This window comes from Trachinotus anak, unplaced genomic scaffold, assembly GCF_046630095.1.
Source record: "Trachinotus anak isolate AG129_WGS33_773 ecotype Australia unplaced genomic scaffold, CSIRO_AGI_Tana_v1 ptg000004l, whole genome shotgun sequence".
In the NCBI taxonomy this organism is placed as follows: Eukaryota; Metazoa; Chordata; class Actinopteri; order Carangiformes; family Carangidae; genus Trachinotus; species Trachinotus anak.
Window position 1 is genome coordinate 18,582,332 of NW_027273855.1, and position 24,944 is coordinate 18,607,275.

Here is a 24,944-nt window from a genome sequence, read left to right on the forward strand (position 1 = left end):
GGCAGCTTAATGGTTAAGGGGGGGCAGTGTAATGAAAGAGCATTTTTCTCCCTAAAATGTCCATTTGAGTCCAGAACGGTCTGTGTTTGTCCTCTAAGACCAAAATAATAGCAAGCAATAAGGAGCTCTTTTCAGCCTGCCCACGGGGAATAATCATTCATAAACCAATCATGTTGCTCAATAGCTCCGCGGGGACTGAATGCATCCCTAGTTTAACCAAGAAATACCTAAAATGTGACTGTCTCAACTAGGGGCTGCAAATAATTATTATTTACCTTGTTCATTAATTTACTTCTGAAACAATGAACCAATCAACACAAAATTAATCAGTAAAATCACATCCCACCACTCAACATTATATATTATACATGGTTTATGTCACCTACCTCAATAAGTATAAGAATATCTGTATAATTCTGTTAAATTCAGGCCAACATACACAGGGGCTGTCTCCTCTCTATTCTTGTCCTATGCTGTCCATCCAATTGTATGTGCCTGCCAAAATAAACAGCAGTATAGCTCCATCTCCTTCTGCTCGGCACATCCCATTGGCCTGTCTCGTACTGTTGACTGTCTCTGATTGGCCAGTTGGATCAGCAGATGAGTAAGCATGTCCTAATCTTGTCAGGGCAAGTCATAAGTTAAGTCAGGTGCCGTGTGGTCAGACGCCTCTGGGGTCTGTTTCTGCTAATTCCTGCATGTGTTTCGTTGTCTAAGCTAATTATGCCACTGACTCTCACGTGTGTCTTTTGTTTCCTGTCCGTGTTCAGGTGTGAACGTCTGGAGGAGCAGCTGAACGACCTGACAGAACTTCACCAGAATGAGATCCTGAACCTCAAGCAGGAGCTGGCCAGCATGGAGGAGAAGATCGCCTACCAGTCTTATGAGAGAGCCAGAGATATCCAGGTTTGTTTGTCAGGCTAACTTCCACAAGCACACCATCCAAGTGTCTGAAATAAATTAGCTGCAACAGAAATCTGCCCTGTCAGAAATACTTTTTTTTTTCTTATTCTTTATTTGTTTTTAAAATTGGATGTGTTATAAATACACAGAGGAATGGCAGTATGTTGCGGGGATGATAATAAATTTTAAGCAGATAAAGCAAATATTCAGTTTTCTGGTCTTCACATGTAGTCATGTTGAGGACATAACAAAATAGCTGATAAACAAACACCAACGTGCTTGACATTTCATGTGAATATAACAGTACACTAACTGAAATTTAGCTTTCACTCATTGAGATAAATAAATGTTGTCCTCTGACATTTTACAAAAGCAATAAGCTGCTAAATACAGAATTTTGTGGTCACTTCTAACATATGGAACTCCAAGCTGACATACAGTATATTACGTAAAAAGATAGATAAATAAATAATCATAATGGGAAATGCAGGGAAACGCATATATGAACCTGTACTTACGTATTTTATATAACTCATATCAATATCTTATCTTTTGTTTCAGTCCTTATGTGGTAGTTTTATTTCGAAATTCTTCAAGTTTCACTGTGGTATTTTTCACAGTGACGCTTTTATTTTTATGTCGGCACTAATCCCTGCTTCCTGGACTGTTAGCCAATCACATGCCCCGCAACCTCTCAGCCCACTCACTACCTGCTACTGAATATGGCCAGGTAGCTGTTGTTAGGTAGAACAACAACAATGTCAAGGTAACACTGAGTTACTGTGATAACAAGTCAAAAATCACAAATTGCTGGTTTAAGTTTTCAGAAGATATCGTTATTTCTCCATGATTTACGTATTTAATTTTTGTTGCCTTGGAGTCCCACATTAAAAGGTGTCAGTGCCCTGCCTCTCTGGCTTACTGCCTTATGCTGTCGTAAGCTAATATGGGCTGCTCAGACTAGACGTCATTAAGTTCAACTGGAACTTTGAGGTGGTCACACACCCTCCAACAGTTCAAGGCATTATCTCATTGTTGACACTTTAAGCAGAAAGATGAGACAGAGAATCCAGTCTGGCCATCTGCATGTCTGTTTGCTCAAAACATAAGTATTTCCTTGTAAATAAGTCATATTACTCCTGTCCTTTCCTGTTATCGATGAGGGCTAAAGGTTGTGTTTGTTTTTTTGTTTGTGTGCACACCTGTATGAAGTGTATTTACAGCTGTAATTGCCCCTTGCTGCATTTCTTTTCCCTCACAGCAGGGGGTGGTAGAGGTCCATGAAATATACTCCCAGTGGCCACTTCATTAGGTCCACCCGTAAAACCTAATCTATCCCAATAGAACAGTTCCACCTTAATGAAGATGATAATTTTAATTTTTACACTATCAGACACTATCAGAGAGGTGTTAATCTAACTATGTGTTTATGAATGAGGTTGTAGTTTTCAGTGGTGTTGAACTGGGCTGCATTATACTCAGGGGTGTTTGTAATGTGTTTCCCACATTGATGTCTCAACAAACATTAAATTGGCCACTGAGTGTGTAATGTAGTCTAGTTTTTTGTTGACGTTTGTATGTGACTTGGCTGACCTCTCTTCTTCTGCATGTGCTCTGCAGGAAGCGTTGGAGGCCTGTCAGACCAGGATCTCTAAGATGGAGCTTCAGCAGCAGCAACAGCAGGTTGTCCAGTTGGAGGGGTTGGAAAATGCCACAGCGAGAACCCTCCTGGGAAAACTTATCAATGTGCTGCTGGCGCTTATGGCTGTCCTTCTGGTCTTTGTCTCAACTGTGGCCAACTGTGTGGTTCCTCTGATGAGGACCCGCTCGCGCACCCTCTCCACCCTCCTCCTCATCCTCCTGCTGGCCTTCTTGTGGAGAAACTGGGACGCTCTCTCGGGGTACACACACCGAGCTCTGCAGTCACCAGGATGACTAGACCGAAGCCAGCACGTGTTGGTTTGGTGACGCCAGATGATGTAACTGTAACCAGAGTCATGCAGGATGTTAGAAGAACACGATTGCCGCTAGGATGGCTTTGTGGCCGGGCACTGAAAATTCAGCTGAGCACTTTGGGACACACCCTGGAATCAAGATGAAGTGGAAGACACAGAGTACAATTGAGAACACTCATGATTTTCATTTAGGAAGAAGGAGACTGTTTACATTTTGAAATGAACTGTTGTGTTGTTATTCCTCACAGAATGCAGCATTGTACTGTTTTTATCTTTAGAGTTTAATCAATTATAATGTTATTATTTCTAATAATATTATTTTTATTTTCAATGTTATTTTATTCAGTATCATGTAGCGTTACGCTTCCCTCACTCTACATGAAGGGGAGTTTAGTCAGGAAACTGGGCTGGCGATTTCGCCCCGAAGGCCCAGTCCAATTGTAGAGACATGCAAATGTGATAATGTGGTTGACTGCCTTTAGGAAGAGAACTCTTACCTAGCTGTGACTGGTAGATTTGAACCATGGCTGAAAACCTTCCCGGGAGTTGCTTCTTTCTTGCTGTGATGAAATCTGTTCAGATAGAACATTCTGAAGGACCGACCATGGCTTTTGATTGTCATGATGACTAGAGACTTTTTGTGCTTCCTTACCATTTCTAATAGCAAAGATCACATGCTTTTACTTATTTCTTTTTTTGAGTAAAACAGGAAAAACTGTGTTACATAGGGGAGATTGTAAATGAAACATAAAGAGAAAATGGGCCAGTTTTAGAGGGAAAAGCTATGCCAGGCGGCTTACCACAGAGACAGCACATAAACACAGAGGACATCTGGTTATTGTCAAGCACCTGCCATATTTGCAACATGTGTACAATGTTGCATGTTTTCATCAAGAAAATTACAAAGGAACCAATTTTCCTTTAAAAGCAATGAGAAAAGGCCATAGTCCTAGTAAAATCAATTTACCAGGATAATTCCCCCTCCCCCCCATGTTTGATTTGATCAGGTTAGGAAAAATTGACCACTGGTGCTTTTCCAGATCCACCTCATTTGGAACAGTAATGCTGCTGGCCTCATATCTACAGTGCAAGTCGTCTCCACTGCCAGTCAAATGCACACTGCCTGTGTGTGACATAGTACTACTCATCGGACACCTTCGCTGCATATTATCTCTGTGGCAGTCTTTCTGTCGTCTACATGTACACTGTGTTAATGGTGTAATGACCCAGTGCCAAACCTTAGTTAACCCAGGGATGCCTGTGCACCCAAAGGGTCCAACCTGAGAGGACAGAAAGGGGAGGTTGCTCAGGTCTATTCAGATCTGTCATGAATGTCTTGCCTTGATGCCAAGGATGTATCTTTTTGGGAGATGTAATTTTTGCAAGGGAACATTTTTTTAGAGAATGCATAATCTGAACATGAACTTGACTCCAGATTCTCAGTTGTGTTTCTGCACCTTGCTTCATTTAGTACAGTTCCTTGGCTCAGAGTCCAGTCTTTCTTACGCTCTCCCTCTTTCTCATCTAGTGAAGGATGTGACAAGATGACCTAGCACATTTAATAGTCCACCCTGCATTTCATTGCTGAGGCTGATTTCCTAACAGATAGTGAGATCATTTGAACCGTACAGCTGCACTTTAGCACACTGCTAGATAACATGTAGGTCAGGCTGAGGCTTGAGAAACCTTTGATAAAGACTTCAAAGGTTGTCACTCTTAAGACATTAGTCCTCAGTGGGATAAGACTAGTTGACTCAGGTCAGGATCGCTGTCATCTTTGTCTAAAGATAAAACTCAGAGAAATTCAGCTCATTTCTTGTCAAAATGTTGACAAAGTGGATTCCTCTCATGTTGAACATGCAATTAAAATGACAGGAAGTAGATTTATTAATCTGTTTCAATTTTGCCATTGTGGTTGCAGCAGACAAGTTGAGAGTGAGCTGACTTTTGACCTTAGCTTGACCTTGAAGTATCTCCTATGATGTAGGGTTGTGTGCTAAACCACTCTAGTGCCTTCTGATGTCCTTTTCTAAGTGTGGAATAAATAAAGTGCATTCCTGACTAACTCATGTGCTGTTACTATTTCTTAAAAGTGACTTGTTTTAATTCAACTCTGTGTGTGTGTGTGTGTGTGTGTGTGTGTGTGTTGTGAACACATTATGTGGTCAATGTTCCCTTGCAGGTTTGTCATGTGACCACTAGATGGAGATCTTTTGCCTTGTATCCCCTTGATGTTTTTCCTATGACTGGAAGGCTGTGGTTAGTTTGTGTGAATGGTCAGTTAGAAGGGAGGTGGGGGTCTGAACACATGGAGGTGTCAGTCCTTATCAGGAAGGAAACAGGTTGGGTGGGAAGGCCCCTTTAACCGCAGTCTTACTGCCAAAAGTCAGAGTGGGCCACCGGGGACATTATTTTCACTATAAACTCAGGAGAGACCATTTCAGCCCCACTTCATTCTCTCTCTCTCTCTCTCTCTCTCTCTCTCTCTCTCTCTCTCTCTCTCTCTCTCTCTCTCACTCTCTCTCTCTCACTCACTCACTCACTCACTCACTCACACACACACACACACACACACACACACACACACACACACACACAGCTTAATTCCGTTGGATGTGTTTGATTGAGCAGCACCAAACCGCAACACTCAGTCACACCTCGCCAGTGATATCTGATGCTGACAGCTCTGACCCACGCTGAGTCTTATCCCTGCAGGACTTCATGTTCATGCGCGCCTCCCCGCGCACTGTTGAGACTGTCGGCGGTTCAGTCACTGTGCTGTGCAGTTGGGGGGGGGGGGGGTCATTATGTTGCACTTTATCAGTGCGCTTTCCTCCTTTTCTACCCTCAGATTTGATGCGCATGGCTGTGCGCCAAGGTAAACACGGGGCGCACTTATCTGCCCCACTGAAAGCTGCAAGTGGTGACGGGGGGAGCCGCTAGAGGAGAGAGTCAGTTTGTCCCTGGGGGAGTCCACGGCAAATAGGCACAAGCGATTGCGCACGATTTAGCATCAACTCTAATTATTGCAAGATATTTCAGAGATAACACTTCTCGGGCTCGCCTGCAAACGGATTTATGCAGTGTCTGACACATCCGTGCTCGCTTCCCAACAAGGGATCATTCATTTCTATTGAGAGATGTGAGCATATGCACACTCCATCCACAGACAAAAATGCTAACCATATTCGTGCATTTTTGAGTGGGGGGCCCATGTGTTGTGCTTGAATATTTATGAGGGAAAGCGCGCAAGAAAGCTATGTTGGATAGATGTGAATGTCAAAAAACCGGAAAGGTGTGCTGATGTGCCCATCTGGTAGCACTTTCACGGTGCTTACCGCGCCGTATGTGCCCAAAACGGAACCCTCCGGATCTGCAGAACTAATCTGAGAGCCGAGGGACTGGGGTGCACAGGAGGTGGGACGATGACCCCTCATTAACCCCGAGATGAGCGGAACCACGCAGGGGCGGAGATTCATCAAGTGGCCCATCTTGAAAGGAAAAGTAGATGGTCATTACAACTTCATATGGCACCATGAGTTCACCTTATACCTTAAATAAATTCATGCTTAAAATGAAGTTAATATTACACCTGGATGATATTCGACATTGTCTTGTAGCTGGACAAGAAAAGATAGTTTCAAATGTAGATGGACGAAATGAAAAATGACATTCAGGTAAAATTAGGTCCGATAATTGTGCAGTGATCGATAACAACAGAGTGGCATGACAGATGGGAGGCGGCATTACAGGAGGGAAGTGCCACTCCTCGATGAGTTGGCGACCCTGTTCCCAGTAAAGCCAATCGCACTTTGAAATGTATAGGCTACTTTAATCATTCTTTATTTGTGAATCAGTCGTCGAATGAGCCGAGCTAAAGCATAACTTGTAACAAGTTTGATCCCCTTAGCGAGGGTGACATTATCCAGAAATTACGCATCAGCAAATCAACTTTAATCTGCCTTTTTTTTTTTTAAATTTCTTGTCACGAGTAGTCTATTGTTTAAAGATCATAAAAATCTCAACGAGGTATTGTGGCTCAGTCCTTCAGGCGAGAGGCTGTTGAGCTGCACAGTGGGCAGAGGGGGACAGAGGAGGCAGCCTGAAAAAGGAAGCACGACTCGCTTATCGCGTCATTCTGGGTCTAGGCGTTGAGCAGGAAACAGCCTTTCCTCTCGGATTGTCGCAGTAGGAACAAACACACAATTTTGTCTTTGCTCAATGCACCCCTCGGCACAGAACACGCGGAAGCCGGTCAGAAGGAAAAATGCCTCCTTCGATAGAGATAGCTGTCCTGCTCCTCGGCGTCCTGGCTTTGGAGACGCGCCGGAGTGCCAGCGCGCTGCACATCCAACAGGCATTCGCGTCTCCAAATCAGACCAATAACTTCGTGGTGGACCCGGTGTCCAGAAAGGTCTACCTGGCCACCGTCAACACAGTCTACCAGCTGAACGGCACCTTGAGTATCGAGGTGGAGAAGAGGACCGGGCCGGTGGAGGACAACCTGTTGTGCCATGCGCCACAGCTGCCCCAGGCTCCGTGCGAGCATCCCAAATCCCTCACTGACAACTACAACAAGCTCCTTAAACTGGACCGAGAGCAAGGGGTCGTGGTGGTGTGTGGGTCGGTGTATCAGGGCTTCTGTGAGCTCAGAAGAATGGAGAATATTTCGGAGATAGCGGTGGAGTTCCCACCTCAGGGCGAGAAAACTGTTTTCCCCAGCATGCTCAACATTGCTGCTAATCACCCGAACGCATCCACTGTCGGGCTCATCTTCAAGAGCCCCGGGGGAAACACCCGGCTGCTCGTCGGGGCCACGTACACAGGGGCTGGTACCCAGTTTTTCCCCAAGAACCACAGCAAGGAGGACCTGCGCTTTGAAAACACCCCGGAGATCGCGATCCGCTCCCTGAACATCAAGGATTTATCCCGACTTTTCACCTATGACATTAACCCCTCGGAGGATAACGTGTTCAAGATCAAACAAGAGGTTAAAACCAAAAACAAGCTGAACTTCGTCCATGCTTTCATCCAGAAGACTTATTCATATATCGCCTTCAATAATGACGCGAAAACGGGCCACAAGGAGAGTCAGCCCAACAGCATCCTCGCCAGGATATGTCTGGATACCGAGAACCCCCGAAAGTCATCCGGGCCGGAGAGCAGGAAGCTCACTGAGTCCTACATCCAGATGCCTCTACAGTGTGGATTTAACGGGAACATTTACAACCGGCTGCTCTCCGTGTACCCCGCGGAGCTCCACACGGACGACGGGCTGGGCTCAGCGCCGTACCTGTTTGGAGTGTTTTCCAAGGACAGACAGACGGACAGAAAGTCTGCTCTGTGCGCTTTCAAGTTCGGAGACATCGAGGAGGAGATCCGACAAGGCCGCCGAAACTGCTCCAACTCTCCCAGCAGCGATGTTCAAGTGCTGGACAGCGTTATCCAGGGCTCCGGGGCAGCCTGCATCCAGAAGGGAAACCTGGTGGTAAGGACCACAGATCTCTTTTGCCTGTCTACATAAAGTTTCATTCCATGATTTCATTTGATCAAATGGGATTAGTCCAAAAGTCCAATCTAACACAGAGAAGATTAGTAGATTAGTTGATACAGCTTCGCTTGACTCATGTTTTCTATAAACCAGAGTCAGCATCTTGGGGCAGAATAACATTAACAGCAAGGGAACAACAAACAATTTATTAAACTCACCAAAAGATTTTCCACCCGATTGAAAAATGAAATGCTTTATTATTTCATTCCTTATTTTGATTCAAAATGGATACACCCCCCCCCCCCCCCCCCCCCCCCCCCCCCCCCCCCCCCCCTTGTAGAAAGCCTGGAGATGAGGAAGACTGGAGGTTTGGTTTATTTATCACCCTTTTTTATGACCTCTACTACTGCAGACCAGAGCCACCTTCTTTGCATGCCTAAACATATGTGGCATATAAACCTGCTTCTCAGTCTGATTTATGAAAGCTGCAGCCCTGTACAGTTGTTCAGGGTGTATGTAATAAGAAAAGCTCACTCATGGCTGCTGTAAATATCTGACAGTTTCCATTTATACTTAGAAGCGGTTATCCTCTGTAGCCCTGAGGCTCAAGACTTGGAGAGAGGATCTCCCATGTCAAGAGTAGAGGTCATGATAGTTGGAAAGATGCTCTAAAGCCACACCCAGGGTTATGGGAAGGGTGAGACTCCTCTCACATCCAGCAGCTCCCATTCTTATCAAATATGAAGAGAGGAAAGGGTCAATCGTCTAGGATGTTTTTCAGTTAAACCGCCAGACATCTCCTTTTTTTTTTTTTATTGCATGTGTGCCTCTAACTACAACTCTGCCAAAAATTTTACACAGTGTTGGTGAATAAATAGCAGCTTTGTCATGAACACATGGTCAGATTATCTTGTGTTTTTAATTTCATGCTTTCCTACTCACATACCAAACAAGATATTTGCTCTTAAGGAACGTATACCATGCACTATACTTGGGCTCCCTGTTTTCCCTCCACGAGGATGTTGTCTGATGATAAAGGCAGAGAAAGCTTTGCGCAGTTTCATAGGAATGCAGTCAAATTCCAGCTTTTCATTGTGGTGGCTTTGACTGACAGAGCTGAGGTCAAAGGGGGCTGTCCCGCGACCACTGTGCTGTCAGGTCAGAAAGTTGCCCCACTCCCCCTCCCGTGACCAGTTTTCTGAATCCTATCTTAATCAGCCCGCAGGCCGCCCCGAGATAGACAAGTGCTCAGTTCAAAGTGGTTGAGAGATATTTATTCTCTCGCTGTAATACAAACTACTTACTCCTCACAGAATAAAGTTAGTCTTTCTTTAGTTGAGCATTTTTGTTGCCATGACTGCTGAAATGTGATCTTTTTTGTAGTCAACAGTCTGAAGGCCAGCGCTGAGGGAAAGCCAGACACAATTTGAGATAAGAGAGACAAGGCCGTGAGCAGAAGGGCCCGTGGGAAACGGCTCTACAAATATCTACTGTGCTTAATTCTTTTTCTTTTTTTTCTTTTTTTGCCTCTGCATGCTCTAAAATATTCAAAGAATTCCCAATAGATCCTGGTGCTCATCCAAGCGTGGCACTAATGTTTTATCATTGCCTGCTGAGGATTTGACAAAAGCAGAGTCTTATGAGTGTTGAAGACCCTTGTAAGCCCTTTTCAAGTATTCACTGAGATGTCTAAAAAGTGATTTAGAAGAATGAGCAGCACCATTGTGATAGCTGCTATCACTTCTTGTTTTCCACTTCACTTTCATCACACAGCGCTCTTTTCATGCTTTGTTCTCTCCTGTTTTCTAATCTGTATGGAGTGCTCCTATATGAAAGCTGATGAGAACTGATCTCTCTCTCCCTCATTTTGTCCGTGTTCTAGTTGCAGCCCGAGCAGCTGGACTGTGGTGCAGCTCACCTGCAGCACCCTCTGGCCCTACGGAGGCCCCTGAGGGCCATCCCTCTCTTTGAATACCCAGGCCTTAGTTCAGTCTCTGTGGACAACGTACACAACCACACTGTGGTTTTTCTAGGAACCAGTAATGGACGACTTCGTAAGGTGAGTCACAAAAGAATTAACACAAACGTCAGCACACACACACACACACACACACACACACACACACACACACACACACACACTATCTGTGCTTATATAGTGGACAAAGAATGAAACTTTTATAAACTAACCTCAGGTAATAAGGCAGTTGCACCACATGGTCACCACAGAGTGGAGTTAATATTTTTAATGTGATTGAGCCCTTAAGCTTGGAAAAACTATAACTGTAACAGTTGCGTAGTCCTGCTCTGATGTGGCTTTCAATAAACCAAACGTAGGTGTGTGATGAAACACTCAGAGCTGCGGCAGAACAAGCAGGAATGTCTGCTTTCATATGATAGGTTCTCAGCGCTGTCACCGACCAACCCCCTCACTCCATTCATCCATAACCCATCCTGGCCCATTTAGTAGTCCTAATCATGTGCTCTAATGTTCCTCAGACTCAGTTATTGTTTGTGAGCTGTTTAACAAGGTCGGTCGACGACGTATGACTCAGTCCTGCCTTGCGTTGGTCTGCGACCTCAGCTTTCGAGCATCTGCAGTGGGTCCAGCTTGTGAAAACCTTTCCCGTCTAATTAACGGCATTCCTTAATTCTGTGTCAGCCACATTCCTAGTCACCCCTGACTGGGCTTGCTAAGTAGCGGCCTGCTTGCAAGCACCACGAGCTCCTTCTCAGCTGTCTGCGGGAACAACATAAACAGACTCTGAAAGCTTTCTGACCCTACTGTTTTGCAATATCCTGGTACCTTTTACAACATTAAAACTGTTCTGCTACAGGGTGTTGTGTTTTGGCCTCCTTGTTTTCCTCCCTAGATGAAGGCGCTGCTTTAGCCCCAGCTGAGCGTGCAGTAATTGGTTTTTGGATGGTTTATGCCAGATGCACAACACTGCTTGGGATGGTGTAAGCAACTGTGTGCGGGAGTGAGTTTGTGTTTGTCAGTTTTTGCTTGATTGCAGGTTTGACTCTGTTTTTAGGTGTTTGACTTTGTCTGTAGGCCAGTGCGAGTGGTTCAGTGATTTCATGTGTTTACTCAGATGAATGCGCACCCTGTGATTATGTGCCACATGTGTGTTCCCTCAGCATGTGTGTCAGTCTACGTATATAGGGAGAGTAGTGTTTCTGTGACCTTGGGCAACAACATGATCTGTGCGTTTCAGCTTTATGTGTCTTTGTTTGTGTATGTATCTGTGTATGTGTGTGTGTGTGTGTGTGTGTGGCAGCGTCTGTGAGTGTGTGTGCTTCTATGTGTGTGTGTCTGTGTGTGTGTGTGTGTGTGTGTGTGTGCCCTGAGGATAGAGCTGTTACAGAGGTTAATGGTGCTGTTAGTGTGTGTAATGTGATTCTGACTGTGAGTTTGGCTCAGACTAAACACAGGGGAACAGTGGTTGAGATTAAGTTAGGCCTCTTTTACTGTCTTTGAGAGAGCCCTCAGTGAAGTAATTTGTAATTACATGCATTTTTTAATGAAGTCTCTCCCTCCCCATTACAGCTGACTTCCATTTTCTGCCTCTCGCAGCGTCTGCCTTTATCTCACTCACTCTCGTCCAATTTTGCTCCCTCAGTCAGTCCTCCCCTCCACTCCTCAGTTCATCGCTTCATTGTCCCCTCTCTTTTACTCACTCATATATGAAAGGCCCTTTGATTCATTTTGCAAACAAACACACTTTATCTCTTTCTCTCTTGTTCTCTCTCTCTTGCCCCACCTCCATCTGTCTTTATTCTCTCTCTTTTACACCCAGGTACACACACAAACACACACACACACACCCATAGAGAATGAGCACAGAGCAGCTGAGCACTCCTTGGTTGAATAGGGTCTTTCATCTGCAGGCAGATAGACAAAGAATAGAGTCAGAGCGACCTGCCAGTATAGCAGGTGTTTTGTTGGTTGACCTGGTGGCACACTGTGTCACTGCTCTCTCCTCACGACTCCTCCTCTCTGCTCTTATTCTGCTCCCTGTCCAGGTGTGTGGGCTGCTGTTTACTCGCTGCTCACTGTGTCACTCTTATGTGTTTGTAGTCGCTGGGGTGTGGGGTGAAGACATAGCACAGCTGCTTACTATCTCCAAGGCAGAAGTGTGTGTATGTGTGTGTGTGTGTGTGTTTGTGAATGGGTGGGTGGGTGATGTTGTTACAAAAACGACAGTGATATTTGGAGGCTGAGATAATGCCTCTCATCACAAGCCAATGGTTTACTAAGCTTCTGTCTGCTCTGGTTTAACACTAACCAGCAAGTCTCAGTGGGTGGTGATGGTTTTGTCTTGTGTGTGTCTGCGTGTGTGTATGTGTGTGTGTGTGTGCGACAGCGTGTTTGTGTGTTCAGATGGAAAAGTGACACAGCCCGTGCTTGTCTCCAGATGCTGGTCAGTTTGCCAGTTCCTCAGGATGGCAGGATGTCTCCATTGAGGAGAGACCCGACAAATCGCAGAAATAAGAGCTTTCACTGTCTGCGTGACAGGAAGTCTCACTCAGCACAGTTTGTTTTTCTACGCAGCTCTGCATGTGTGTGTGTGTGTGTGTGTGTGTGCATATGTTTGTGCATACGCGAGAACATGTCACCCTTTTTATTATCTTGAGTTGTAGGAAGGCCAATGTGTAGATAAATCACTGCTTTGGGGGAACAAGATTAGGCACACTGCTTGAACAAAGGGCCTCCTAAAATATACTTGAGAAGGTTGAGCATGTAAAAAAATACTTTGAAATAAAAGATAAATACACTTCACTAAATCTGGTGGGTATTGTTTATACATTAATTTCATAAACAGTGAGAGCTTTTCGAGCTGTTTTTGTATGTCTCAGGTTCGGAGGAGCTAAAGTTTCCATATAAAAGAATACACTTATCTTTCTAAAACATGGTTGGAAGCTGTTGACTCAAAGTTAGTGGTGTGAATGTGATGTGAAAGTTGCTAGCATGAATCCATCAAACATATATAGAGAAATTAAGTGATGTAAGAAGCTGCTTCTTCTGAGGTGTTGCTGAACAAGCTGCTTATTGAGTCACTTGAACAGGAAACAACTGTGGTTATACTGAGCAATTCTCGTTTATTGAGATGTTGCTCTGTTGACTTTTCCTTGTTGAATTAGCCTTGAGAATGTGTTCATTCTGCATCTTTTCCAAATTCTGTGATCCAACCTGTGTCCTCTGCTCTTTTTCACAGTTGACCCTCCTGGCGAACATGACCTTGGCCAATCAGTGGGCACTGAAGCTGCCAGCCAGCGAAGCAGTCCACCACATCATGACCTTTGACCCCAACGACCGGAATTTCCTTTATCTCATGACCTCTCACCATGTAAGAATGCAGCTGAAGTTTGAGGCTCCAGTCTCAGGATGCTTGTTCATTCTGTCCGCCTTTGTCACTGATTTATTCATGTCAGCATGAAGGAGGATCATAATAGCCTCAATCAGACCTCATTTCACACCTGCTGAATCCTCCTCACCTCAATTTAGCTGAACACTCGCACATATTTGGCAAAGATAGTCCCGTGTATAGACCTTCAATAGGTTTCAGTTATGCATTTTCAAAACCATCATGACAGGATGTGGCTGCATCTACAGCAGCTCTGTTGTCCGGTGTAAAAGCACCTGATTGTTAGTCGACTGTGGTGTGTGCAAGAACTGATGGTTTGATAAGCACACTGGTAAGATAAAGCTCTTTTCAGACCCTGACATGGCAAACACGATCATCCACAGCATGATGAAATGCAACATATAAAGTTATTAGTAACACTTTACTTTAAAGTAATAATCTGTAAGATTTTCATCACTTTGTCAGTTCAAACAGCCAACCTACATTTACCTACAATGTGACTTTGTGTGGCTGCTCTGTAAACACCTGCACTATTTGCTTTCTGAAAAAAAAATTTCTTTAGGGATATGTATGTTTTTTCTTCTTTTTTTTTTGGTTGATTTTTTTGGTCAATAAAATGCCAGAGCGCAAGATGACATATTAAATTGCATCTTTTGTGTGAAACCCCCCCAAATATTCAATTTACAATGAATTACATAAAAGAGACAAAAGCAGTCAGTGTGCACATTTGAGAAGCTGGAACCAGTGAATGTAATAAATTAAAATTTGTAATAATTTTCTGTTAGTTGTTTCAGCACTAGTTATTTGCATATGGTCTGAGATGATCTCGTTAAATAGCTCCTTAAGACTGTTTTAAATTTTTGTCCATGTGTCTGTGTGTTTTGTCTTTGTGCCGTGGTATGCAGATGCTGAGGGTGAAAGTGGCAGAATGTGACCAGTGGAAGAGCTGCAGTGATTGTTTGGGAGCAAGTGACGCCCACTGTGGTTGGTGTACTCTAGAGAACAGGTACAAACACACACACACACACACACACACAGGTTTTGTTTCCCTCTCTCTATCTATCGAGTTAAGCCCCTTCTCTTGTTCTCTGCGTGTCTAAGCCTCTCCTCTGCGGCCAGTAAAACATAATTCAATCAAACAATCATATGTTTTGGTATCATGCACATGCCACATGCTTCTTGACATAATCTCCTGAGAAAATGTGAGCATGTCTGCTCTCTGTGCTGTCTATTAAAGCAGCTGGAGCCGTTTATGGAGTGATTGACTTAAGTTATTGCTACTCTTGAAGCAAGAAAAGATCAGATTGATGGCTTTATGAAATGATTTGAGATTGTTGTTCTGATACTTTTAGTGTTTGATTCACTGAAACCACTGAGACTCGTTTGCTGCTTTTCATCATCCTCATTCTCAGTTTGAAAATGTCGCCTGGCTGAATGAGTCTTGGCAGTAACTGAGTGTGTTTTTGGGGTTGGAAGGCTCTCGTTGGATCAAGCAGAATTGCTTTTCATTAGGCTTCAGACTGGGGAGTAACATCATTGTTTGGAGCGGTCTCTTGGTTCTTTGGTAGTTTCGGGAGGGAGTGACAGTCTGGGAGCGCCCAGCGAGGAGTGACTTGGCTGAAGTGTTACTGTGAGCAAGCGAGAGCACTCTGTGATTAATGTGGCTCTGTCAGGACTGGCTCTCTGGCTCTGTGCTCACTGGCTTTCAGGAAGAATATGTGTGGTGCCGAGCTCTGTTTGTTTGGGTGTTGTTTGTCTGCATGTTGATGTTTGTGTGTGTGTGTGTGTGTGTGTGTGTGTAAGAGAGAGAGAGAGAGATGGTTGGTTGCTTGGTGATTAAAGCAGATCAGATGAGATAGTGAATTTTGTGATGAGTTGTGTTGCAGCTCTGGAGGTTCTGGCATTGCCAGGGGCCATTCAGAGCTGGAAGAGTGGAACTGATGAGAGCTGTGTGTTTGTGTGTGCGCGTGTGTATATGTGTGGTCAGGCTGTCTTGCTGTCATCTCCCTGTCTCTTCTCCTTATTTGTCTATCTGTCGTCTCTTTATCCCAGTCCCTTTCTCGCTTCACTGCATTTTTTTTACCCTTGTGATTCTCCCTCCGTCTTTGGCTTCCTTTTTTCCCTTTCTTGCCCTCATATTTTCCAGTAGCTTTGTGAATTTAGTTATCCCTCTCTCAACCTCCCTCTCTGTCTCCCTAGTCCCTCCTCTTCCCCCAGTGCCCTTGTCCTCCTCTCTATCCCTCTACAAAGGAGCGTTGATTGTGATGATGGTGGTGGGAGGGAGAGTGCACACTGGTTCTTTTGACAAAGAAATGTCAAAGTGTGTAAGCCCGTGTGTAAGTGTCAGCGTGAATGTGTGTCGCTGTCTGGCTCTCGAAGGCCAGGGAGCTGATGTCATGAGTGTGTATTTGTGTGTTTGATGCACTGTTTGGCCAGTCATGCTGGCTGCTGCGCTGGTGCTGTGGCCTCAGAGCCCGGGGGATCAGAGGGTCGATATGTGTGGGTGGATGGTGTCCTCCATCACCCCGCTGTCTGATACAACTACAGACACTGAAGACAGGAAAAAAAAGGACCTCTAGAGAACTATCTACAATCTGTGAAGCCACCACTGTGTGTGACTGTTTGATTTTATGCATAGCTCTGACGTCTCTCAGCACGTCTGCGTGTAGAGAGCATGAAAACATGTCTGTTCGCTTGTAGGATCTGCACTGTAGTCTGAAAAAGAGAGAGCTAGTTCCTCTGCTAGAGATAAAGCTGAGTCCTTGATCACCTCTCTTCCTGCTGGAGCTGGTTTAATCTGCCACATGTCACAAGAAAGCACTTTAATATCTTTATTTGAATCAAATTATGCGTCATGTGCAGTCTTTGCTATTCACAAATTATCATGCCATTCTGCATGTGCTTGTCTCACAGTGACTTTGTGTGTGTCTGGGTGTGTGTTTCTGTGTCTGTGTGTGTTTCCATGTCTGTGTGTGGTTTGAAGCTCATATGTTCTCCTGCTGTTTAACAGTCTCACTGGCTTCCCACCTTATCTGACGTACAGACACTTAGGAGGTGATGAGTTTTCGCGGGTCATATTTTAGCTGCATATATTGACTGTGTTTAGTTTAAGGAGCCGTTTGGAAAGCTTTTAAAGTCAGCATGTTGCTGTGAGGCAGGTGAGGAGAATCTTTGTGTCTATGTGTATGTCTGCTGTGAAAAAAAGATTAGTGTTTTTGAATTTATTACTCACTGCTGCGCTTGATCAAATTGTTGTTGGAGTTAGCAGGAAAGCCATGACTGCATTTTAGGAACAAATAGAAAAAAAACAGAGACAGGAAGAAATATCATTATGTGACTGATTTAGTGCATTTGCAGGCCAGTTGTTACAACTCACATGCTGTTTGTTGATGCTCATCTGAGACTGCATGTCTTTTTCTTGTGCAACGGTTAGATGAAGTTTCCTGGATGCCTGCTTCAGTTTATACCAAGTGGCATTTATGAGGTATTCAGTTCTTAAAGATAAAATCTGGAGTTTACTGGATAATCTAAATATATTCTTCTTCATGGAAAACAAGGAAGGCACATTTGACCCACTGGAACCCAAGAGGAGGTTGTGTTTTACTCCATGATCGCTAAATGAAATTAAAATACTGTATATCTCAAAACACATGCACAAATCACAAATGTTTGCAATTACAATCTCAAAGATAGGGCTGGTGTATTACTGTAAACCTCAGTACTTTTTGAGTACTGTGTGAGTGACAAAAATGTGTCAGCATGTATGTCACTGAATGCATGAATGAATGAAGTCTTGTTTATACATTCACTGGTTTGTTATGTGTGTCTTTAGGGCATGATTTTGGTCTGTCCCTCCAATAAGTTCTTGTTTGACCAAAATCAAAACCAAAATTTGTTTAAGTCTGCAGCTACAACTTAGATACAGCCACGTGTTTACATCAGCATTCTCACAGTGATTGGTGCGTAACTGACATTTGCCATGATCACCATTTTTTCATGCATAATTGCTTATTAACAGAAAATGTCATTAGTTTTACATGTATTTGGTCATACACCAAAGTGATGGAGAAATTACATTTTTTACCTGATGTTGGTGACAGATGAGAGCTCACCAGAGTGATTAGGGTTCATTCCCAGGGGACCACGAATGTCAATAAAGAACCTTTGTGTCAATCCGTCTAGAAGTTGTCGACACAGTTCAGTCTAGACCGAAGTGGTGGAACCACTGACAGACAAGTTGTACAGATCGTTCTGGATCATTTCAGTATTCCTACTGGAACCCAGGCATCACACTGACGGCACTATCAAAACAGTTTCAAGCAGTACCCAGCTACTCTCAAAGAACAGCTTTCAAAACGAAAATTAAATCACTAGCTAAACAAGTAATACAATTTCAGCATATCAGACTGTTTATCCCTAAATCCACTGTAGTGTGACTGTTGAGTTTCCAGAGAATGTGTTCAGAGTTTATGAGTTTGTTTGTGTCGAGGGGATTTTTGTGTGGCTACCAGAGTCACTCAGTTCTATTTTTAGTTCAGCAGCTGACCTCATGGCCCCTCTCAGTCCATCAGTGCCAATGGGACAGAGAATGTGGACGTTCCCTTTCCTTGGACACAAATACTCACACTTACAGACATGCAAGCACACGGAGACACACACTGTATTTTAAAACAACTGCGAACGTGTGAGGGAAGTGGGATGTGCCAAACTCATTATGTGGCATGTTAGGACATTGCTAAATGGGGCCTGTTTGGTTTCTCCTTACTCTGAGGTCACTTTGTCCTTCCAGTCTGCACTGCAGATGAACTGAGCTCTGTGCCAACGGCTGGCAAAGTTCATGAGCGAAGCAGAAGTCAGAGTATGTGGCCACCTTGTTTGTTGAATGCCCTCTTTCAATTATTGTATCCTACACATGCATTATACTCACAGAGAGGCACACACACATACCCTGTATGCTCTATGTATGTCCACACAAGCACACATTCACGAATGCACTATTGGTCCACACGGATAAAGAATGTGTAGTATTTTTTTATTCAAGTATCGGTAACTGGCCCCTGATCTTAGTGCCTGCGGGATGGGTTGCCATAGCAATGTGTGTGACCTAGAGTCAAGTAGTCTCTTGTGTTGAGCTAGACAAACTGACAGCCGAGGTCTGAATGTGACATTAGGAGACCAGAGCACCTCATAAATCTGTGGGAAGCAGACCATGAAACCCCACGGTGAGAATTCGTCAAGTCCTGAAATGAAATGAAAACACAAAGTTCGTGCTCTCCCCACAAAGGATAAAATGTTGACCTTAAAACACCGGTGTGGTGGTCGAATGGCTGACTGGGTCTCGATTACCAGCTGTAGCTTTGACAAGCAATTTCTATACAGGAGATGATCATATTCTGATATGGCACAGATGTGCTGATGGAAAATCTAAAAGTTACACCAACTTTTCAGCTGCAGCCAAGTTTTCTGTGCAAGCTAGCAAGGAAATGTGTGGATAGTCATTACAGTAACTTCTGGATGTTGGTTTTTCTTGACTTTTTCAGTATAAAACTTAACATAACATATATACAGTGCTGAAAACCTCCTAAAATTATAATAATGAAGTCTCTTTGATCTAATCTCAACCAAAATATCATTTGATCAGATAAATATGAAATACCCAGATACAATTTGTAAACTTTCACTCTGTTACTTTCTGTTACTGTCCAGATGTACCATCCAGAAGGAGTGCGCTCAGGGGCTGTCAGCACGCTCTTGGATCAGCATGGGTGAAGGCCCCCAGCAGTGTCCGTCCATGACCCTGACACCCCCAGAGATCAGCATCTCTGCAGACATCAAGGTATCATCAACTCCCCTCATATTATTGTTGCCATCAAACCCTTTGCATAGGTCAAATACACATAACTGCTGTTATAGTCAGTGGGGGCAGTGTATTTAAAGCTGATGAAACAGGATATCTCATGACCACCTGTATAACCCGACGCCTCTCACTATTATTATACACACTATTATTATTATTACCCTGCTGATAAAGTCATGCCAACACTGTTTGCTGCTGCAGCTGCCTCGGCTATAGATAGATAGATAGATAGATAGATAGATAGATAGATAGATAGATAGATAGATAGATAGATAGATAGATAGATAGACCTGTCACAGTCTGTCATTTTATACACCTCACCTACATCTTTTAGAGTATGGATTTGGGAAACAGAGAAACTGTCAGATATTGAGTGCTACATAACACCACCAGTCTGATTTCAATCAAACCTGGCAGGATTATATATGCTGGTAAAAAAGAGTGCCTCCGTCATACTTGGACTGCACCATGTAAACTGTTGTTTTCAATCGTTTCCGCCAGTCAGCGTATCGTGTAATAGAAGCATAATAACAATGTGATAATTAGCTCACCGAATTCTGACACTTGGAATATATTTGACCTTTAATTACAGCTCATAATTAGATGAGGCTGAGAGACGACAGGTCATTAATTGGTTCATTAATTGTGGATATTTGCTTGCTATGTAGGTCATTTCGGCTGCTCTGTAATAGATCCTCCAGCTGCCTAATCCACATGCATCCTGCAGAGTCACAGGAAGCTCGGCTCAAGGTTGTCTCCCCAAACAGGAAGCAGCAGGCAGGAAGTTAGGGCCTGAGCCGGGAAATGATCAATTCCAACGAACAATAGAGCAGATTTTTAAGACTTGTTAGCACATGTTACCAACCACTTCATTTCAGCTTGTAGCTGCTGAGCCACGGAATATGTCATCTTGCATTTCCTCTCTGCCTACCCCCCACCTTTTTTTTTTCTCACATTGAAATCATTTAGCTGAAATTCAGTCATGTCAGTGAGGTGTTATGTTTCTCATTATATGTCTGTCATACTTCATCACATAGCCAGATTTAGATGTGAATCTAGCACTGTGCCATCTGTTTCTTGATTGCACTTCAGTTTTTCTATTCCTCTGACTGAACTCCTGAACAAACTTGAAGTTATGCCAGCACCATTTGCCCTCTATCAAAAACTAACTGTACATACACTGGATTTGAAGACGTGTGTGGGCATGTGGAACTGAATTTCTAATTAATTTCTGTTAAAATCAAGATCAGCAGTTATTTATACTCATGCACCTATATCTGTTCCTATCGTAGGATGTCGGAATCCTGATAAATGGCAGTGTTCCTGATCTGGTGGGCTCCCGAGTGGAGTGTGAGTATGGGCCGGGTGTTTCGACAGCTGCCACAGTACACCTGGACTACGGTCCCGCTCAGATCCAGACCTGTCCCCTACTCCCTCGAGAGAACTATCAACCAATCCTCCCTGGGACAGGTGAGACTGCAAACGGCATTCATTTGGCTGTGTACCAATGCTGCCAGCCATATTTTTCCACATAATACAAGTACAATTACAGTATGTGATTCATTTTTTTTATTCACAAGATGTTGAGCTATATAACAATAAATGTAATATCCCCTTTCGTCTCTCAAAGTCCAGCTAGAAGTGTCTCGCTGTCTAGTTTGTGTTATGACACTGATACCATCTTGAATGCTTGACACATGCAGCTTTGTATACATGCCTTTGTTTCTCCAGATCATCTGACTGTTTCTGTGGCGATAAAAGTGAATGGCACATCTGTGGTATCTGGGAGCTTCATCATCTACGACTGCGAGAGGACTGGAGCAATACACCCCAAGATGTCGTGAGTCACACATCCATTGTCTTCGCTGTTTATCTCAAATTCTTGATTTATTCAAAACTGGTGATGCTTGGTCAACATACAGCATCACTGAGATCCCTCACTTCAGTCATTCACTTAGTAGATGAATTGGCAACAGAGACAGTTCCCCTCTAAACTTCTCAAATGCTTTAATTTAAATAACTATTCTAGGCACAAAGTGTTAACACTACTAACCACATACAATGTACAAGTACAAAAAAAGAACACAAACACATATCGCAGCATCTTATCTCTTTTAAAGTTCCACATTCATCATCTCATGACCCCTCAGATTTATCTTGTGACCCTTTGAAGGGGCCTGACCCCTAGTTTGGGAACAACTGGACCAAACTATTATAGATAGAGGAGCTAAAACTCGTTGCACTTCAAAAAGATACAACAGTAAAATGCTACTCACACACTGATATGGCAAATGAATAATAATAATAAAATAACAATGATAATAAAAATAATATATATCATATCAAATATATCAATCAACAGGGGACATTTTCTCTTCTCTCTGTCTCTTTCTTCTGACATGTAATTACATTTTGCTCATAATATGTCTTATACTTAAATTAAGTAGGATTTCATAAACAGGACCTTTACTTGTAATTGAGTGTTTTTAAGTGCTATGGTGGATCTCAGTACTTCTTCCACCACTGCTCAGACCTTCATCCTCTGGCCATTTCATCTGCAGGAGATCCCTCAAAACAAGCCTTCCTTAATGAGACCTAAATACTAATAAACTATGATCATAGCTGTCCCTAAATGTAACGCTTTGCCAACCAATAGTATCACTCAAATATCAGCCAAATGTCAGCTTAAGTCTCTGTGGCACTGTAGATGTGCACATACTGTATAGCTGGAAGGTGAAAGACAGCAACGCTTCTCTGCTCTGTTTGTCTCAGTGGCCTTTTAGCTTTGTCCCTGAAGTCTCCCTCTTGTGTTTTTTCACCCCTGCTTCCTCTTTAGGCCTCAGTTGCTAAATATTGCCAAAACGTCCTCTTGGAGGGCTTATTGTGTATTTGGCTTGCTTAGGGTTTCTCAGAACAGGATCAAATGTGGAATTAATATGTTGTAAACATTAAGCCAAAGGAAATTGGATATGTATGTCTGGTTGGTCATGTTGATGTTTGTTTTTGTGAAGGACTGCGACTTTTATGGCCCGATCACAAAGAGGGTTTTCTCATGCTCGGGGGCACGCCAGCTGGCTTCCTCTTGCATGTTGGACCATGTCAGAGGATCCACTTTATCTGATGGGCAGATCTTAGGCTTAGATGGGCATTAGTGTGTGTTCCTGTGTGTATCTGTGCGTGTGTGTGTTTCCCGAAGATTGAAACCATTTGGGTGTGTCTCTTTTGTTCACTTTTTCAAAGCGGTCTGGAGGTGTGAACACAGCCGTTGCAGGTACATGTGTGCAAGCCTGCACATAATATGTGCACATGGCCTCAGTGCTCGGCGAGGTCCGGGAGTGTGAAATTAGATGGTGGTTTGTTGAAGGTGATAATGAGCAAAGTGCCATTCTCACAGGATGAGCAATGGGCTGCAAACTGCGGAGCTGCTATACTCTATCTGATTATAATCACTTCAAGATGTTTTTTATTAAATAATCCCTAAGGAGACTCTTATGAGCCACATCTCCTCAATGAAGGAGAGTGGAGTCTCTTTGTTTTGTGTTTCGTGGTAAAAAGCCATTGCTTATGTTTTATCTATGTTCAAGCTGAAACGTTTTTGAATTAATTTTTTATCATCCGCATGGGTGACTGTTATTAGATATTAATGGCAATAATTTGTGATCTGTGATGTGTGATGATGTGTGTGATTTAATTACTTGAGCAAAAACTAATTTTCTGCAGCTGTCAGTGAAGGACATTTTCATTCAGCTACATAGCTGATAACAACACACAGCAGAGCAAGATGATGTCCGCGGTGGGACTGTGGATAGCCTGCCAAAGGCCTCAACAATAAACCAAATTTTAAGGCAGCAATTATGTTCATTATTCATTAATAGCCAAAAAAAAAACATGTCCAAAAGCCCAAGCTTATGTCTTCCCATTGCATGTCTTATCCAGCCAACAGTCCAAAATCCAAATGTACAATTTACTGTCACATAACATGAAGAAAAGCAGCAAATTCTCACTGTTGAGAAATGGGAACTTGATATTGTTTAGACATTTTAAAAATTACAATGCTTAACAATTAATAGTTAATAGTCAACTAATCAGTGAATGAACTAATCATTTACTCTTAAAGAAAAAAGAAAAAAAAATTTTAATTAAATTAATTATTGACAATTTGAATATCTTTCCTATGCTAGGTTAACTCATATTGACATTTTCCTATAATAAACAAATTGTCTGAATTTAACCTGAGACATTTTTTTTATTATTATTTTAACAGAAAGCATGTGTTACACAGTCAGAAGTGGGGTTTGAAAGATTTTTATCAGTCAGTTAGAGTCTAATGGCTTAATTTGTGTTATGGGAAATGTAGGCTCCAATGTTTTGGGACTAAAAGTCAGGATATCTCTGCTTCCGCTGCTTCAATTTTGACCAGTATTTTTAAATTGTGTCTCAAGTGCAATGCTAAATCACCAGTTACCCTTCAAGTAGCCCCACTGTAATGAATTGGGATAAACATATAAAATGATCCCAAATAAGAAAGGAAGTACCATCAACAGATGTGATGAGAAGAAAGTCATTGCTACATTTATCATTATCAAGTCAAAATATCACAATTATTTTTGGTTGAAGTCTGAACAGTACCATAACAACGTAGAGGAAAGTTTCAGCTGTAAGGTCTTCATTCAGGATATGACATATGTTTGTGTGTAAGTGTATTTAGACAGCACTCCCATGACCCCTCTCATACTGGTCACTAGGCAAAGTGTTAACGACAACCAGACGATAGCATTCCAGTCTCACCAGACAGCCCGGTAGGACAAACCACCTAACCCGCCCTCTCTCTGTGCTTCTGTCGCTCTTTCTAGCTCTCTCAGTCACACTCACACTCTCTCAAACACACACTCTTTCTGTGTCGTATTTGCTCTGTACGTCTCTCCCTACTTCTTTCTTTTTTTCTCTCTCCCCGTCTGTCTCCGTCCGCTTGCTCCACTCGTTCTGTCCCTCTCTATCGCTCCCCCTCAGACTGCTCTTTTCTTTTGGACGTATTTCTCTTTGACAGAGACGTGATTGAGGATGTGTGTTTAACCGCTGTGTCCACTGAGAGGCCCTGAGAGTGTGAGCCTGACTGTGTATTTAGTGTGTGTGTGTGTGTGTGTGTGTGTGTGCATGGTCATTATGACTTGAGGTGGGCTGTGTCATAGGGTATTTACTATCAGTGTTAGGTCAAGCAGAGAGAGAGCGAGAGAGAGAGTGCAAACAATCTGCAATCAGTGTGTCTGTGTGTGTGTGTGTGTGTGTGTGTGTGTGTGTGTGTGTGTGTGTGTGTGTGTGTGTGTGTTAACATGCAGGGGTGGTGGTGTATAGGTGTTACAGCGGGACAG

The 24,944-nt window shown here is 43.2% G+C and overlaps 2 protein-coding genes across 12 annotated transcripts in view; both read left to right on the forward strand.

Moving 5' to 3' along the window:
• Window positions 1-4,923, forward strand: part of tmcc1a (transmembrane and coiled-coil domain family 1a) — a 42,529-nt gene extending 37,606 nt beyond the window's left edge. For all 11 annotated transcript variants that reach the window (XM_071476610.1, XM_071476611.1, XM_071476607.1 and 8 more), the window contains 2 exons: window positions 771-906; window positions 2,524-4,923. In XM_071476610.1, coding sequence (XP_071332711.1) covers window positions 771-906; window positions 2,524-2,838 — 451 coding nt within the window. In that variant the 3' untranslated portion in view covers window positions 2,839-4,923. The remainder of the gene's footprint in view (window positions 1-770; window positions 907-2,523) is intronic.
• A 2,067-nt stretch (window positions 4,924-6,990) lies between these two features.
• The window catches only part of plxnd1 (plexin D1), a 58,988-nt gene continuing 41,034 nt past the window's right edge, over window positions 6,991-24,944 (forward strand). Inside the window, exons 1-7 of the mRNA XM_071476619.1 lie at window positions 6,991-8,346; window positions 10,232-10,408; window positions 13,569-13,700; window positions 14,624-14,724; window positions 19,425-19,554; window positions 20,868-21,045; window positions 21,307-21,415. Coding sequence (XP_071332720.1) covers window positions 7,126-8,346; window positions 10,232-10,408; window positions 13,569-13,700; window positions 14,624-14,724; window positions 19,425-19,554; window positions 20,868-21,045; window positions 21,307-21,415 — 2,048 coding nt within the window. The 5' untranslated portion in view covers window positions 6,991-7,125. The remainder of the gene's footprint in view (window positions 8,347-10,231; window positions 10,409-13,568; window positions 13,701-14,623; window positions 14,725-19,424; window positions 19,555-20,867; window positions 21,046-21,306; window positions 21,416-24,944) is intronic.